The sequence below is a fragment of the Heterodontus francisci genome, unplaced genomic scaffold, assembly GCF_036365525.1.
Source record: "Heterodontus francisci isolate sHetFra1 unplaced genomic scaffold, sHetFra1.hap1 HAP1_SCAFFOLD_567, whole genome shotgun sequence".
NCBI lineage: Eukaryota > Metazoa > Chordata > Chondrichthyes > Heterodontiformes > Heterodontidae > Heterodontus > Heterodontus francisci.
Genome location: NW_027141328.1, coordinates 715,077 through 731,097, shown reverse-complemented (window position 1 = coordinate 731,097; position 16,021 = coordinate 715,077). Strand labels below are relative to the sequence as shown.

At 59.3% G+C, this 16,021-nt stretch overlaps 1 protein-coding gene across 1 annotated transcript in view; it reads left to right on the top strand.

The window, feature by feature from the left end:
• LOC137362792 (mediator of RNA polymerase II transcription subunit 15-like) overlaps positions 1 to 16,021 on the top strand; it is a 746,543-nt gene that overhangs the window by 128,204 nt on the left and 602,318 nt on the right. Inside the window, exon 2 of the mRNA XM_068027037.1 lies at positions 13,373 to 13,430. Within this exon, the coding sequence (XP_067883138.1) occupies positions 13,382 to 13,430 (49 nt within the window). The 5' untranslated portion in view covers positions 13,373 to 13,381. The remainder of the gene's footprint in view (positions 1 to 13,372; positions 13,431 to 16,021) is intronic.

The window sequence follows — 16,021 nt, the reverse complement described above, 5'->3', positions numbered from 1 at the left end:
CTGACCCTCAGACAGTGCGGCGCTCCCTCAGTACTGACTGTCCGACAGAGCGGGGCTACACCAGTACTGACCCTCCGACAGTGCGGTGCTCCCTCAGTACTGACCCTCCGACAGTGCGGTACTCCCTCAGTACTGACTCTCCGACAGTGCGGGGCTAGCCCAGTACTGACCCTCCGACAGTGCGACGCTCCCTCAGTACTGACCCTCCGACAGTGCGGTGCTCCATCAGCATTGTCTCCGACACCACGGCGCTCCCTCAGTACTGACTCTCCGACAGCCCGGCGCTCCCTCAGTACTGACTCTCCGACAGTGCGACGCTCCCTCAGTACAGACATTCCGACAGTGCGGCGCTCCCTCAATACTGACCCTCCGACAGTGCGGCGCTCCCTCAGTACTGACCTTCCGACAGTGCTGCGCTCCCTCAGCACTGACTCTCCGACAGTGCGGGGCTACCCCAGTCCTGACCCTCCGACAGTGCGGTGCTCCCTCAGTACTGACTCTCCGACAGTGCGGGGCTACCCCAGTACTGACCCTCCGACAGTGCGACGCTCCCTCAGTACTGACTCTCCGACAGTGCGGGGCTACCCCAGTACTGACCCTCCGACAGTGCGACGCTCCCTCAGTGCTGACTCTCCGACAGTGCGGGGCTTCTCCAGTGCTGACCCTCCGACAGTGCGACACTCCCTCAGTACTGACTCCCCGACAGTGCGGGGCTAGCCCAGTACTGACCCTCCGACAGTGCGACGCTCCCTCAGTACTGACCCTCCGACAGTGCGGTGCTCCATCAGCATTGTCTCCGACACCACGGCGCTCCCTCAGTACTGACTCTCCGACAGCCCGGCGCTCCCTCAGTACTGACTCTCCGACAGTGCGACGCTCCCTCAGTACAGACATTCCGACAGTGCGGCGCTCCCTCAATACTGACCCTCCGACAGTGCGGCGCTCCCTCAGTACTGACCTTCCGACAGTGCTGCGCTCCCTCAGCACTGACTCTCCGACAGTGCGGGGCTACCCCAGTCCTGACCCTCCGACAGTGCGGTGCTCCCTCAGTACTGACTCTCCGACAGTGCGGGGCTACCCCAGTACTGACCCTCCGACAGTGCGACGCTCCCTCAGTACTGACTCTCCGACAGTGCGGGGCTACCCCAGTACTGACCCTCCGACAGTGCGACGCTCCCTCAGTGCTGACTCTCCGACAGTGCGGGGCTTCTCCAGTGCTGACCCTCCGACAGTGCGACACTCCCTCAGTACTGACTCCCCGACAGTGCGACGCTCCCTCAGTACTGACACTCCGACAGTGCGACGCTCCCTCAGTACTGACTCCCCGACAGTGCGAAACTCCCTCAGTACTGACTCCCCGACAGTGCGACGCTCCCTCAGTACTGACTCTCCGACAGCACGGCGCTCCCTCAGTACTGACCCTCCGACAGTGCGGCGCTCCCTCAGTACTGACCCACCGACAGCGCGACGCTCCCTCAGTACTGACCCTCCGACACTGCGGCACTCCCTCAGTACTGAGCCTCCGACAGTGCGGCGCTCCCTCAGTACTGATCCTCCGACAGCGCGACGCTCCCTCAGTACGGACTCTCCAACAGTGCGGCACTCCCTCAGTATTGACCCTCCGACAGTGCGGCGCTCCCTCAGTACTGACTCTCCGACAGTGCAGCACTCCCTCAGTACTGACCCTCCGACAGCGCGACGCTCCCTCAGCACTGACTCTCCGACAGTGCGGCACTGCCACAGTACTGACCCTCCGACAGTGCGGCGCTCCCTCAGTACTGCCCCTCCGACAGGGCGGCGCTCCCTCAGTACTGACCCTCCAACCGTGCCGTGCTCCCTCAACATTGACTCTCCGACAGCACGGCGCTCCCTCAGTACTGACCCTCCTACAGTGCGGCGCTCCCTCAGTACTGACCCTCCGACAGTGCGGCGCTCCCCCAGTACTGACCATCCGACAGTGCGACGCTCCCTCAGTACTGACCCTCCGACAGCGCGACGCTCCCTCAGTACTGACCCTCCGACACTGCGGCACTCCCTCAGTACTGACTCTCCGACAGTGCGACGCTCCCTCAGTACTGACCCTCCGACAGTGCGGCGCTCCCTCAGTTCTGACCCTCCGACAGCGCGACGCTCCCTCAGTAATGACTCTCCAACAGTGCGGCACTCCCTCAGTATTGACCCTCCGACAGTTCGGCGCTCCCTCAGTACTGACTCTCCGACAGTGCAGCACTCCCTCAGTACTGACCCTCCAACAGCGCGACGCTCCCTCAGTACTGACTCTCCAACAGTGCGGCACTCCCTCAGTATTGACCCTCCGACAGTGCGGCGCTCCCTCAGGACTGACTCTCCGACAGTGCGTCACTCCCTCAGTACTGACCCTCCGACAGCGCGACGCTCCCTCAGTACTGACTCTGCGACAGAGCGGCACTCCCTCAGTACTGACCCTCCGACAGCGCGACGCTCCCTCAGTACTGCCCCTCCGACAGTGCGGCGCTCCCTCAGTACTGACCCTCCGACAGTGCGGCGCTCCCTCAGTACTGACCCTCCGACAATGCGGTACTCCCTCAGTACTGACCCTCCGACAGTGCGGTGCTCCCTCAGTACTGACCCTCCGACGGTGCGACGCTCCCTCAGTACTGACTCTCCGACAGTGCGACGCTCCCTCAGTACTGACCCTCCGACAGCGCGACGCTCCCTCAGTACTGACTCTCCGACAGTGCGGCACTGCCTCAGTACTGACCCTCCAACAGTGCGGCGCTCCCTCAGTACTGCCCCTCCGACAGGGCGGCGCTCCCTCAGTACTGACCCTCCAACAGTGCCCTGCTCCCTCAGCATTGACTCTCCGACAGCACGGCGCTCCCTCAGTACTGACCCTCCGACAGTGCGGCGCTCCCTCAGTACTGACCCTCCGACAGCGCGACGCTCCCTCAGTACTGACCCTCCGACACTGCGGCACTCCCTCAGTACTGAGCCTCCGACAGTGCAGCGCTCCCTCAGTACTGACCCTCCGATAGCGCGACGCTCCCTCAGTACTGACCCTCCGATAGCGCGACGCTCCCTCAGTACTGACTCTCCAACAGTGCGGCACTCCCTCAGTACTGACCCTCCGACAGCGCGACGCTCCCTCAGTACTGACCCTCCGACAGTGCGGCGCTCCCTCAGTACTGACTGTCCGACAGAGCGGGGCTACACCAGTACTGACCCTCCGACAGTGCGGTGCTCCCTCAGTACTGACCCTCCGACAGTGCGGTACTCCCTCAGTACTGACTCTCCGACAGTGCGGGGCTAGCCCAGTACTGACCCTCCGACAGTGCGACGCTCCCTCAGTACTGACACTCCGACAATGCGACGCTCCCTCAGTACTGACTCTCCGACAGTGCGGTGCTCCGTCAGCATTGTCTCCGACACCACGGCGCTCCCTCAGTACTGACTCTCCGACAGTGCGGGGCTACCCCAGTACTGACCCTCCGACAGTGCTGCGCTCCCTCAGCACTGACTCTCCGACAGTGCGGGGCTACCCCAGTACTGACCCTCCGACAGTGCGGTGCTCCCTCAGTACTGACTCTCCGACAGTGCGGGGCTACCCCAGTACTGACCCTCCGACAGTGCGACGCTCCCTCAGTGCTGACTCTCCGACAGTGCGGGGCTACTCCAGTGCTGACCCTCCGACAGTGCGACACTCCCTCAGTACTGACTCCCCGACAGTGCGACGCTCCTTCAGTACTGACACTCCGACAGAGCGGGGCTACCCCAGTACTGACCCTCCGACTGTGCGGTGCTCCCTCAGTACTGACCCTCCGACAGGGCGGCGCTCCCTCAGTACTGACCCTCCAACAGTGCCGTGCTGCCGAGCATTGACTCTCCGACAGCACGGCGCTCCCTCAGTACTGACCCTCCGACAGTGCGGCGCTCCCTCAGTACTGACCCACCGACAGCGCGACGCTCCCTCAGTACTGACCCTCCGACACTGCGGCACTCCCTCAGTACTGAGCCTCCGACAGTGCAGCGCTCCCTCAGTACTGACCCTCCGACAGCGCGACGCTCCCTCAGTACGGACTCTCCAACAGTGCGGCACTCCCTCAGTATTGACCCTCCGACAGTGCGGCGCTCCCTCAGTACTGACTCTCCGACAGTGCAGCACTCCCTCAGTAGTGACCCTCCGACAGCGCGACGCTCCCTCAGTACTGACTCTCCGACAGTGCGGCACTGCCACAGTACTGACCCTCCGACAGTGCGGCGCTCCCTCAGTACTGCCCCTCCGACAGGGCGGCGCTCCCTCAGTACTGACCCTCCAACAGTGCCGTGCTCCCTGAACATTGACTCTCCGATAGCACGGCGCTCCCTCAGTACTGACCCTCCGACAGTGCGGCGCTCCCTCAGTACTGACCCTCCGACAGCGCGACGCTCCCTCAGTACTGACCCTCCGACACTGCGGCGCTCCCTCAGTATTGATCTTCCGACAGTGCGGCGCTCCCTCAGTACTGACTCTCCGACAGTGCGGCACTCCCTCAGTACTGACCCTCCGACACTGCGGCGCTCCCTCAGTACTGACCCTCCGACAGTGCGGCGCTCCCTCAGTACTGACCCTCCGACAGCGCGACGCTCCCTCAGTACTGACCCTCCGACACTGCGGCACTCCCTCAGTACTGACCCTCCGACAGTGCGGCGCTCCCTCAGTTCTGACCCTCCGACAGCGCGACGCTCCCTCAGTACTGACCCTCCGACACTGCGGCACTCCCTCAGTACTGACCCTCCGACAGTGCGGAGCTCCCTCAGTACTGACACTCCAACAATGCGGCGCCCCCTCAGTACTAACCCTCTGACAGTGAGGCACTCCCTCAGTACTGACCCTCCGACAGCGCGACGCTCCCTCAGTACTGCCCCTCCGACAGCGCGACGCTCCCTCAGTACTGCCCCTCCGACAGTGCGGCACTCCCTCAGTACTGACCCTCCGACAGCGCGACGCTCCCTCAGTACTGACTCTCCGACAGTGCGGCACTCCCTCAGTACTGCCCCTCCGACAGTGCGGCGCCCCCTCAGTACTGACCCTCCGACAGTGCAGCACTCCCTCAGTACTGACCCTCCGACAGCGCGACGCTCCCTCAGTACTGACTCTCCGACAGTGCGGCGCTCCCTCAGTACTGACCCTCCGACAGTGCAGCACTCCCTCAGTACTGACCCTCCGACAGCGCGACGCTTCCTCAGTACTGACCCTCCGACACTGCGGCACTCCCTCAGTACTGAGCCTCCGACAGTGCAGCGCTCCCTCACTACTGACCCTCCGACAGCGCGACGCTCCCTCAGTACTGACTCTGCGACAGAGCGGCACTCCCTCAGTACTGACCCTCCGACAGCACGACGCTCCCTCAGTACTGCCCCTCCGACAGTGCGGCGCCCCCTCAGTACTGACCCTCCGACAGTGCGGCTCTCCCTCAGTACTGACTCTCCGACAGTGCGGTGCTCCCTCAGTACTGACCCTCCGACGGTGCGACGCTCCCTCAGTACTGACTCTCCGACAGTGTGACGCTCCCTCAGTACTGACCCTCCAACAGTGCGGCGCTCCCTCAGTACTGACTCTCCGACAGTGCGACGCTCCCTCAGTACTGACTCTCCGACAGTGCGGCACTCCCTCAGTGCTGACCCTCCGACAGGGCGGCACTCCCTCAGTACTGACCCTCCGACAGCGCGATGCTCCCTCAGTACTGACCCTCCGACAGTGCGACGCTCCCTCAGTACTGACCCTCCGAAAGTTCTGCGCTCCCTCAGTACTGACCCTCCGACAGTGCGACGCTCCCTCAGTACTGACCCTCCGACAGTGCGGCACTCCCTCAGTACTGACTCTCCGACAGTGCGACGCTCCCTCAGTACTGACTCTCCGACAGTGCGACGCTCCCTCAGTACTGACTCTCCGACAGTGCGGAACTCCCTCAGTACTGACTCTCCGACAGTGCGGCACTCCCTCAGTACTGACCCTCCGACAGCGCGACGCTCCCTCAGTACTGACTCTCCGACAGTGCGGCACTCCCTCAGTACTGACCCTCCGACAGCGCGACGCTCCCTCAGTACTGACCCTCCGACAGTGCGGCGCTCCCTCAGTACTGACCCTCGGACAATGCGGCGCTCCCTCAGTACTGACCCTCCGACAGTGCGGCGCGCCCTCAGTACTGACCCTCCGACACTGCGGCGCTCCCTCAGTTCTGACCCTCCGACAGTGCATCGCTCCCTCAGTACTGACCCACCGACAGTGCGACGCTTCCTCAGTACTGACCCTCCGACAGTGCGGCGCTCCCTCAGTACTGACTCTCCGACAGTGCGACGCTCCCTCAGTACTGACCCTCCGACAGTGCGGCACTCCCTCAGTACTGACCCTCCGACAGCGCGACGCTCCCTCAGTACTGACCCTCCGACAGTGCGACGCTCCCTCAGCACTGACCCTCCGACAGTGCGGCACTACCTCAGTACTGACCCTCCGACAGTGCGGCGCTCCTTCAGTACTGACCCTCCTACAGTGCGACGCTCCCTCAGTACTGACTCTCCGACAGTGCGGCGCTCCCTCAGTACTGACTCTCCGACAGAGCGACGCTCCCTCAGTACTGACTCTCCGACAGTGCGGGGCTACCCCAGTACTGACCCTCCGACAGTGCGACGCACCCTCAGTACTGACTCTCCGACAGTGCGGGGCTACCCCAGTACTGACTCTCCGACAGTGCGGGGCTACCCCAATACTGACCCTCCGACAGTGCGACGCACCCTCAGTACTGACTCTCCGACAGTGCGGGGCTACCCCAGTACTGACCCTCCGACAGTGCGACGCTCCCTCAGTACTGACTCTCCGACAGTGCGACGCTCCCTCAGTACTGACTCTCCGACAGTGCGGGGCTACCCCAGTACTGACTCTCCGACAGTGCGACGCACCCTCAGTACTGACTCTCCGACAGTGCGGGGCTACCCCAGTACTGACTCTCCGACAGTGCGACGCTCCCTCAGTACTGACTCTCCGACAGTGCGGGGCTACCCCAGTACTGACTCTCCGACAGTGCGACGCTCCCTCAGTACTGACTCTCCGACAGTGCGACGCTCCCTCAGTACTGACTCTCCGACAGTGCGGGGCTACCCCAATACTGACCCTCAGACAGTGCGGCACTCCCTCAGTACTGACCTTCCGACAGTGCGGCGCTCCCTCAGTACTGACCTTCCGACAGTGCGGCGCTCCCTCAGCACTGACTCTCCGACAGTGCGGGGCTACCCCAGTACTGACGCTCCGACAGTGCGCTGCTCCGTCAGTACTGACTATCCGACAGTGCGACGCTCCCTCATTACTGACTCTCCGACAGTGCGGGGCTACCCCAGTACTGACCCTCCGACAGTGCGGCACTCCCTCAGTACTGACCCTCCGACAGTGCGTCACTCCCTCAGTACTGACTCTCCGACAGTGCGGCACTCCCTCAGTACTGACCCTCCGACAGCGCGACGCTCCCTCAGTACTGACCGTCCGACAGTGCGGCACTCCCTCAGTGCTGACCCTCCGACAGGGCGGCGCTCCCTCAGTACTGCCCCTCCGACAGTGCGGCGCCCCCTCAGTACTGCCCCTCCGACAGTGCGGTGCTCCCTCAGTACTGACCCTCCGACAATGCGGCACTCCCTCAGTACTGACCCTCCGACAGTGCGGTGCTCCCTCAGTACTGACCCTCCGACAGTGCGGTGCTCCCTCAGTACTGACTCTCCGACAGTGCGGGGCTACCCCAGTACTGAACCTCCGACAGTGCGACGCTCCCTCAGTGCTGACTCTCCGACAGTGCGGGGCTACTCCAGTGCTGACCCTCCGACAGTGCGACGCTCCCTCAGTACTGACTCCCCGACAGTGCGACGCTCCCTCAGTACTGACACTCCGACAGTGCGGGGCTACCCCAGTACTGACCCTCCGACTGTGCGGTGCTCCCTCAGTACTGACCCTCCGACAGGGCGGCGCTCCCTCAGTACTGACCCTCCGACAGGGCGGCGCTCCCTCAGTACTGACCCTCCAACAGTGCCGTGCTCCCGAGCATTGACTCTCCGACACTGCGGCGCTCCCTCAGTACTGACCCACCGACAGCGCGACGCTCCCTCAGTACTGACCCTCCGACACTGCGGCACTCCCTCAGTACTGACCCTCCGACAATGCGGCACTCCTTCAGTACTGACCCTCCGACAGTGCGGTGCTCCCTCAGTACTGACCCTCCGACGTTGCGACGCTCCCTCAGTACTGACTCTCCGACAGTGCGACGCTCCCTCAGTACTGACCCTCCAACATTGCGGCGCTCCCTCAGTACTGACTCTCCGACAGTGCGACGCTCCCTCAGTACTGACTCTCCGACAGTGCGGCACTCCCTCAGTGCTGACCCTCCGACAGGGCGGCACTCCCTCAGTACTGACCCTCCGACAGCGCGACGCTCCCTCAGTACTGACCCTCCGACAGTGCGACGCTCCCTCAGTACTGACCCTCCGAACGTTCTGCGCTCCCTCAGTACTGACCCTCCGACAGTGCGACGCTCCCACAGTACTGACCCTCCGACAGTGCGGCGCTCCCTCAGTACTGACTCTCCGACAGTGCGACGCTCCCTCAGTACTGACTCTCCGACAGTGCGACGCTCCCTCAGTACTGACTCTCCGACAGTGCGGCACTCCCTCAGTACTGACTCTCCGACAGTGCGGCACTCCCTCAGTACTGACCCTCCGACAGCGCGACGCTCCCTCAGTACTGACCCTCCGACATTGCGGCGCTCCCTCAGTACTGACCCTCGGACAATGCGGCACTCCCTCAGTACTGACCCTCCGACAGTGCGGTGCTCCCTCAGTACTGACCCTCCGACGGTGCGTCGCTCCCTCAGTACTGACTCTCCGACAGTGCGACGCTCCCTCAGTACTGACCCTCCAACAGTGCGGCGCTCCCTCAGTACTGAGTCTCCGACAGTGCGACGCTCCCTCAGTACTGACTCTCCGACAGTGCGGCACTCCCTCAGTACTGACCCTCCGACAGTGCGGCACTCCCTCAGTACTGACCCTCCGACAGCGCGACGCTCCCTCAGTACTGACCCTCCGACAGTGCGACGCTCCCTCAGTACTGACCCTCCGAAAGTGCTGCGCTCCCTCAGTACTGACCCTCCTACAGTGCGACGCTCCCTCAGTACTGACCCTCCTACAGTGCGACGCTCCCTCAGTACTGACTCTCCGACAGAGCGACGCTCCCTCAGTACTGACTCTCCGACAGTGCGGGGCTACCCCAATCCTGACTCTCCGACAGTGCGACGCACCCTCAGTACTGACTCTCCGACAGTGCGGGGCTACCCCAGTACTGACCCTCCGACAGTGCGACGCTCCCTCAGTACTGACTCTCCGACAGTGCGACGCTCCCTCAGTACTGACTCTCCGACAGTGCGGGGCTACCCCAGTACTGACTCTCCGACAATGCGGGGCTACCCCAATACTAACCCTCAGACAGTGCGACACTCCCTCAGTACTGACTGTCCGACAGAGCGGGGCTACATCAGTACTGACCTTCCGACAGCGCGGCGCTCCCTCAGTACTGACCTTCCGACAGTGCGGGGCTACCCCAGTACTGACCCTCCGACAGTGCGGTGCTCCCTCAGTACTGACTATCCGACAGTGCGACGCTCCCTCATTACTGACTCTCCGACAGTGCGGGGCTACCCCAGTACTGACCCTCCGACAGTGCTGCACTCCCTCAGTACTGACCCTCCGACAGTGCGGCACTCCCTCAGTACTGACTCTCCGACAGTGCGGCACTCCCTCAGTGCTGACCCTCCGACAGGGCGGCACTCCCTCAGTACTCACCCTCCGACAGCGCGACGCTCCCTCAGTACTGACCCTCCGACAGTGCGACGCTCCCTCAGTACTGACCCTCCGAAAGTTCTGCGCTCCCTCAGTAATGACCCTCCGACAGTGCGACGCTCCCTCAGTACTGACCCTCCGACAGTGCGGTGCTCCCTCAGTTCTGACCCTCAGACAGTGCGGCACTCCCTCAGTGCTGACCCTCCGACAGTGCGGCGCTCCCTCAGTACTGACCCTCCGACAGTGCGGCGCTCCCTCAGTACTGACCCTCCGACAGTGTGGCGCTCCCTCAGTACTGACTCACCGACAATGCGACGCTCCCTCAGTACTGACCCTCCGACAGTGCGGCACTCCCTCAGTACTGACCCTCCGACATTGCGGCGTTCCCTCAGTACTGACCCTCCGACAGTGCGGCGCACCCTCAGTACTGACCCTCCGACAGTGCGGCGCTCCCTCAGTACTGACCCTACGACAGTGCGGCTGTCCCTCAGTACTGACCCTCCGACAGTGCGGCGCTCCTTCAGTACTGACCATCCGAACGTGCGGCACTCCCTCAGTGCTTACCCTCAGACAGTGCGGCACTCCGTCAGTGCTGACCCTCCGACAGGGCGGGTCTCCCTCAGTATTGACCCTCCAAAAGTGCGGCACTCCCTCAGTACTGACCCCCCGACTGCGCGGTGCTCCCTCAGTACTGTCCCTCCGAACGTCCGGCGCACCCTCAGTGCTGACCCTCCGACAGTGCGGCACTCCCTCAGTACTGACCCTCCGACAGCGCGACGCTCCCTCAGTACTGACCCTCCGACAGTGCGGCACTCCCTCAGTGCTGACCCTCCGACAGTGCAGCGCTCCCTCAGTACTGACCCTCCGACAGTGCGGCGCTCCCTCCGTTCTGACCCTTCGACAGTGCGGTGCTCCCACAGTACTGACTCTCCGACAGTGCGGCACTCCCTCAGTACTGACCCTCCGACATTGCGGCGTTCCCTCAGTACTGACCCTCCGACAGTGCGGCACTCCCTCAGTGCAGACCCTCCGACAGTGCGGCGCTCCCTCAGTACTGACTCTCCGACAGTGCGGCTTTCCCTCAGTACTGACCCTCAGACAGTGCCGCTTTCCCTCAGTATTGACCCTCCGACAGTGCGGCGCTCCCTCAGTACTGACCCTTCGACAGTGCGGCGCGCCCTCAGTACTGACCCTCCGACACTGCGGCGCTCCCTCAGTTCTGACCCTCCGACAGTGCATCGCTCCCTCAGTACTGACCCACCGACAGTGCGACGCTTCCTCAGTACTGACCCTCCGACAGTGCGGCGCTCCCTCAGTACTGACCCTCCGACAGTGCGGCGCTCCCTCAGCACTGACCCTCCGACAGTGCGGCACTCCCTCAGTACTGACCCTCCGACAGTGCGGCGCTCCTTCAGTACTGACCCTCCGACAGTGCGCCGCTCCCTCAGCACTGACCCTCCGACAGTGCGGCACTCCCTCAGTACTGTCCCTCCGACAGTGCGGCGCTCCTTCAGTACTGACCCTCCGACAGTGCGCCGCTCCCTCAGTACTGACCCTCCGACAGTGCGGCTTTCCCTCAGTATTGACCCTCCGACAGTGCGGCTTTCCCTCAGTACTGACCCTCCGACACTGTGGCGATCCCTCAGTATTGACCCTCCAACTGTGCGGCAATCCCTCAGTATTGACCCTCCGACAGTGCGGCAATCCCTCAGTATTGACCCTCCGACAGTGCGGCGATACCTCAGTACTGACCCTCCGACAGTGCGACACTCCCTCAGTACTGACACTGTGACAGTGCTGCGTTCCCTCAGTACTGACCCTCCGACAGTGCGGCTGTCCCTCAGTACTGACCCTCCGACAGTGCGGCGCTCCTTCAGTACTGACCCTCCGACAGTGCGGCACTCCCTCAGTACTGACCCTCCGACTGGACGGCTGTCCCTCAGTACTGACCCCCCGACTGCGCGGTGCTCCCTCAGTACTGTCCCTCCGAACGTCCGGCGCACCCTCAGTGCTGACCCTCCGACAGTGCGGCGCTCCCTCAGTACTGACCCTCCGACAGTGCGGCACTCCCTCAGTACTGACCCTCCGACAGCGCGACGCTCCCTCAGTACTGACCCTCCGACAGTGCGGCACTCCCTCAGTGCTGACCCTCCGACAGTGCGGCGCTCCCTCAGTACTGACCCTCCGACAGTGCGGCGCTCCCTCCGTTCTGACCCATCGACAGTGCGGTGCTCCCACAGTACTGACTCTCCGACAGTGCGGCACTCCCTCAGTACTGACCCTCCGACATTGCGGCGTTCCCTCAGTACTGACCCTCCGATAGTGCGGCACTCCCTCAGTGCAGACCCTCCGACAGTGCGGCGCTCCCTCAGTACTGACTCTCCGACAGTGCGGCTTTCCCTCAGTACTGACCCTCAGACAGTGCCGCTTTCCCTCAGTATTGACCCTCCGACAGTGCGGCGCTCCCTCAGTACTGACCCTTCGACAGTGCGGCGCGCCCTCAGTACTGACCCTCCGACACTGCGGCGCTCCCTCAGTTCTGACCCTCCGACAGTGCATCGCTCCCTCAGTACTGACCCACCGACAGTGCGACGCTTCCTCAGTACTGACCCTCCGACAGTGCGGCGCTCCCTCAGTACTGACCCTCCGACAGTGCGGCGCTCCCTCAGCACTGACCCTCCGACGGTGCGGCACTCCCTCAGTACTGACCCTCCGACAGTGCGGCGCTCCTTCAGTACTGACCCTCCGACAGTGCGCCGCTCCCTCAGCACTGACCCTCCGACAGTGCGGCACTCCCTCAGTACTGACCCTCCGACAGTGCGGCTTTCCCTCAGTACTGACCCTCCGACACTGTGGCGATCCCTCAGTATTGACCCTCCAACTGTGCGGCAATCCCTCAGTATTGACCCTCCGACAGTGCGGCAATCCCTCAGTATTGACCCTCCGACAGTGCGGCGATACCTCAGTACTGACCCTCCGACAGTGCGGCACTCCCTCAGTACTGACACTGTGACAGTGCTGCGTTCCCTCAGTACTGACCCTCCGACTGTGCGGCAATCCCTCAGTATTGACCCTCCGACAGTGCGGCACTCCCTCAGGACTGACCCTCCGAAAGTGCGGCGCTCCCTCAGTACTGATCCTCCGACAGTGCAGCGATACCTCAGTATTGACCCTCCGAAAGTGCGGCACTCCCTCAGTACTGACCCTCCGAAAGTGCGGCGCTCCCTCAGTACTGACCCTCCGACAGTGCAGCGATACCTCAGTATTGACCCTCCGAAAGTGCGGCACTCCCTCAGTACTGACCCTCCGAAAGTGCGGCGCTCCCTCAGTACTGACCCTCCGACAGTGCAGCGATACCTCAGTATTGACCCTCCGACAGTGCGGCGCTCCCTCAGTACTGAACCTCCGACAGTGCAGCGATACCTCAGTATTGACCCTCCGAAGGTGCAAAGCTCCCTCAGTACTGACCCTCCGACAGTGCGGACCCTCCAACAGCTGTATTGGTGTGTGACTAAATTTGTTAACCCTGTTGTTTTTCCCACAGCTGGCGGGAATGGAGGAGCCAGTTGGAGATCAGCTCCAAGCTTTGATCAGCGCGGCAGGTAAGGGGCTGTCCCGTCCCGACAGAACCCAGAGTGTGTTATAGAGAATAACAGAACCCAGAGTGTGTTATAGGGAATAACAGAACACAGAGTGTGTTATAGAGAATAACAGAACACAGAGTGTGTTGTAGAGAATAACAGAACCCAGAGTGTGTTATGGGGAATAACAGAACCCAGAGTGTGTTCTCGAGAATAACAGAACCCAGAGTGTGTTACAGAGAATAACAGAACACAGAGTGTGTTAGAGAGAATAACAGAACCCAGAGTGTGTTATAGAGAATAACAGAACCCAGAGTGTGTTAGAGGGAATAACAGAACCCAGAGTGTGTTATCGAGAATAACAGAACCCAGAGTGTGTTATAGAGAATAACAGAACACAGAGTGTGTTATAGAGAATAACAGAACCCAGAGTGTGTTATGGAGAATTACAGAACCCAGAGTGTGTTATAGAGAATAACAGAACCCAGAGTTTGTTGCAGAGAATAACAGAACCCAGAGTGTGTTATAGAGAATAACAGAACCCAGAGTGTGTCATAGAGAATAACAGAACACAGAGTTTGTTATAGAGAATAACAGAACCCAGAGTGTGTTATCGAGAATAACAGAACCCAGAGTGTGTTATAGAGAATAACAGAACCCAGAGTGTGTCATAGTGAATAACAGAACCCAGAGTGTGTTATCGAGAATAACAGAACCCAGAGTGTGTTATAGAGAATAACAGAACACAGAGTTTGTTATAGAGAATAACAGAACCCAGAGTGTGTTATAGAGAATAACAGAACACAGAGTTTGTTATCGAGAATAACAGAACCCAGAGGGTGTTATCGAGAATAACAGAACCCAGAGTGTGTTATAGAGAATAACAGAACCCAGAGTGTGTTATGGAGAATAACAGAACCCAGAGTGTGTTATAGAGAATAACAGAACACAGAGTTTGTTATCGAGAATAACAGAACCCAGAGGGTGTTATCGAGAATAACAGAACCCAGAGTGTGTTATAGTGAATTACAGAACCCAGAGTTTGTTATAGAGAATAACAGAACCCAGAGTGTGTTAGAGGGAATAACAGAACCCAGAGTGTGTTATCGAGAATAACAGAACCCAGAGTGTGTTATGGAGAATAACAGAACCCAGAGTGTGTTATAGAGAATAACAGAGCCCAGAGTGTGTTATAGTGAATTACAGAACCCAGAGTTTGTTATAGAGAATAACAGAACCCAGAGTGTGTTAGAGGGAATAACAGAACCCAGAGTGTGTTATGGAGAATAACAGAACCCAGAGTGTGTTATAGAGAATAACAGAGCCCAGAGTGTGTTATAGTGAATTACAGAACCCAGAGTGTGTTATCGAGAATAACAGAACCCAGAGTGTGCAATAGGGAATAACAGAACCCAGAGTTTGTTATAGAGAATAACAGAACCCAGAGTTTGTTATAGAGAATAACAGAACACAGAGTGTGTTATAGAGAATAACAGAACCCAGAGTGTGTTATAGAGAATAACAGAACCCAGAGTGTGTCAGAGTGAATAACAGAACCCAGAGTGTGTTATAGAGAATAACAGACCCCAGAGTTTGTTATAGAGAATAACAGAACCCAGAGTTTGTTATAGAGAATAACAGAACCCAGAGTGTGTTATAGCGAATAACAGAACCCAGAGTGTGTTATAGAGAATAACAGAACCCAGAGTGTGTCAGAGTGAATAACAGAACCCAGAGTGTGTTATAGAGAATAACAGAACACAGAGTTTGTTATAGAGAATAACAGAACACAGAGTGTGTTATCGAGAATAACAGAACCCAGAGGGTGTTATCGAGAATAACAGAACCCAGAGTGTGCAATAGGGAATAACAGAACCCAGAGTTTGTTATAGAGAATAACAGAACCCAGAGTTTGTTATAGAGAATAACAGAACCCAGAGTGTGTTATAGAGAATAACAGAACCCAGAGTGTGTTATAGAGAATAACAGAACCCAGAGTGTGTCAGAGGGAATAACAGAACCCAGAGTGTGTTATAGAGAATAACAGACCCCAGAGTTTGTTATAGAGAATAACAGAACCCAGAGTTTGTTATAGAGAATAACAGAACCCAGAGTGTGTTATAGAGAATAACAGAACCCAGAGTGTGTCAGAGTGAATAACAGAACCCAGAGTGTGTTATCGAGAATAACAGAACCCAGAGTGTGTTATAGAGAATAACAGAACACAGAGTTTGTTATAGAGAATAACAGAACACAGAGTGTGTTATAGTGAATAACAGAACCCAGAGTGTGTTATAGAGAATAACAGAACACAGAGTGTGTTATAGTGAATAACAGAACCCAGAGTGTGTTATAGAGAATAACAGAACACAGAGTGTGTTATAGAGAATAACAGAACCCAGAGTGTGTTATAGAGAATAACAGAACACAGAGTGTGTTATAGTGAATAACAGAACCCAGAGTGTGTTATAGAGAATAACAGAACACAGAGTGTGTTATCGAGAATAACAGAACCCAGAGGGTGTTATCGAGAATAACAGAACCCAGAGTGTGTCAGAGTGAATAACAGAACCCAGAGTGTGTTATAGAGAATAACAGAACACAGAGTGTTT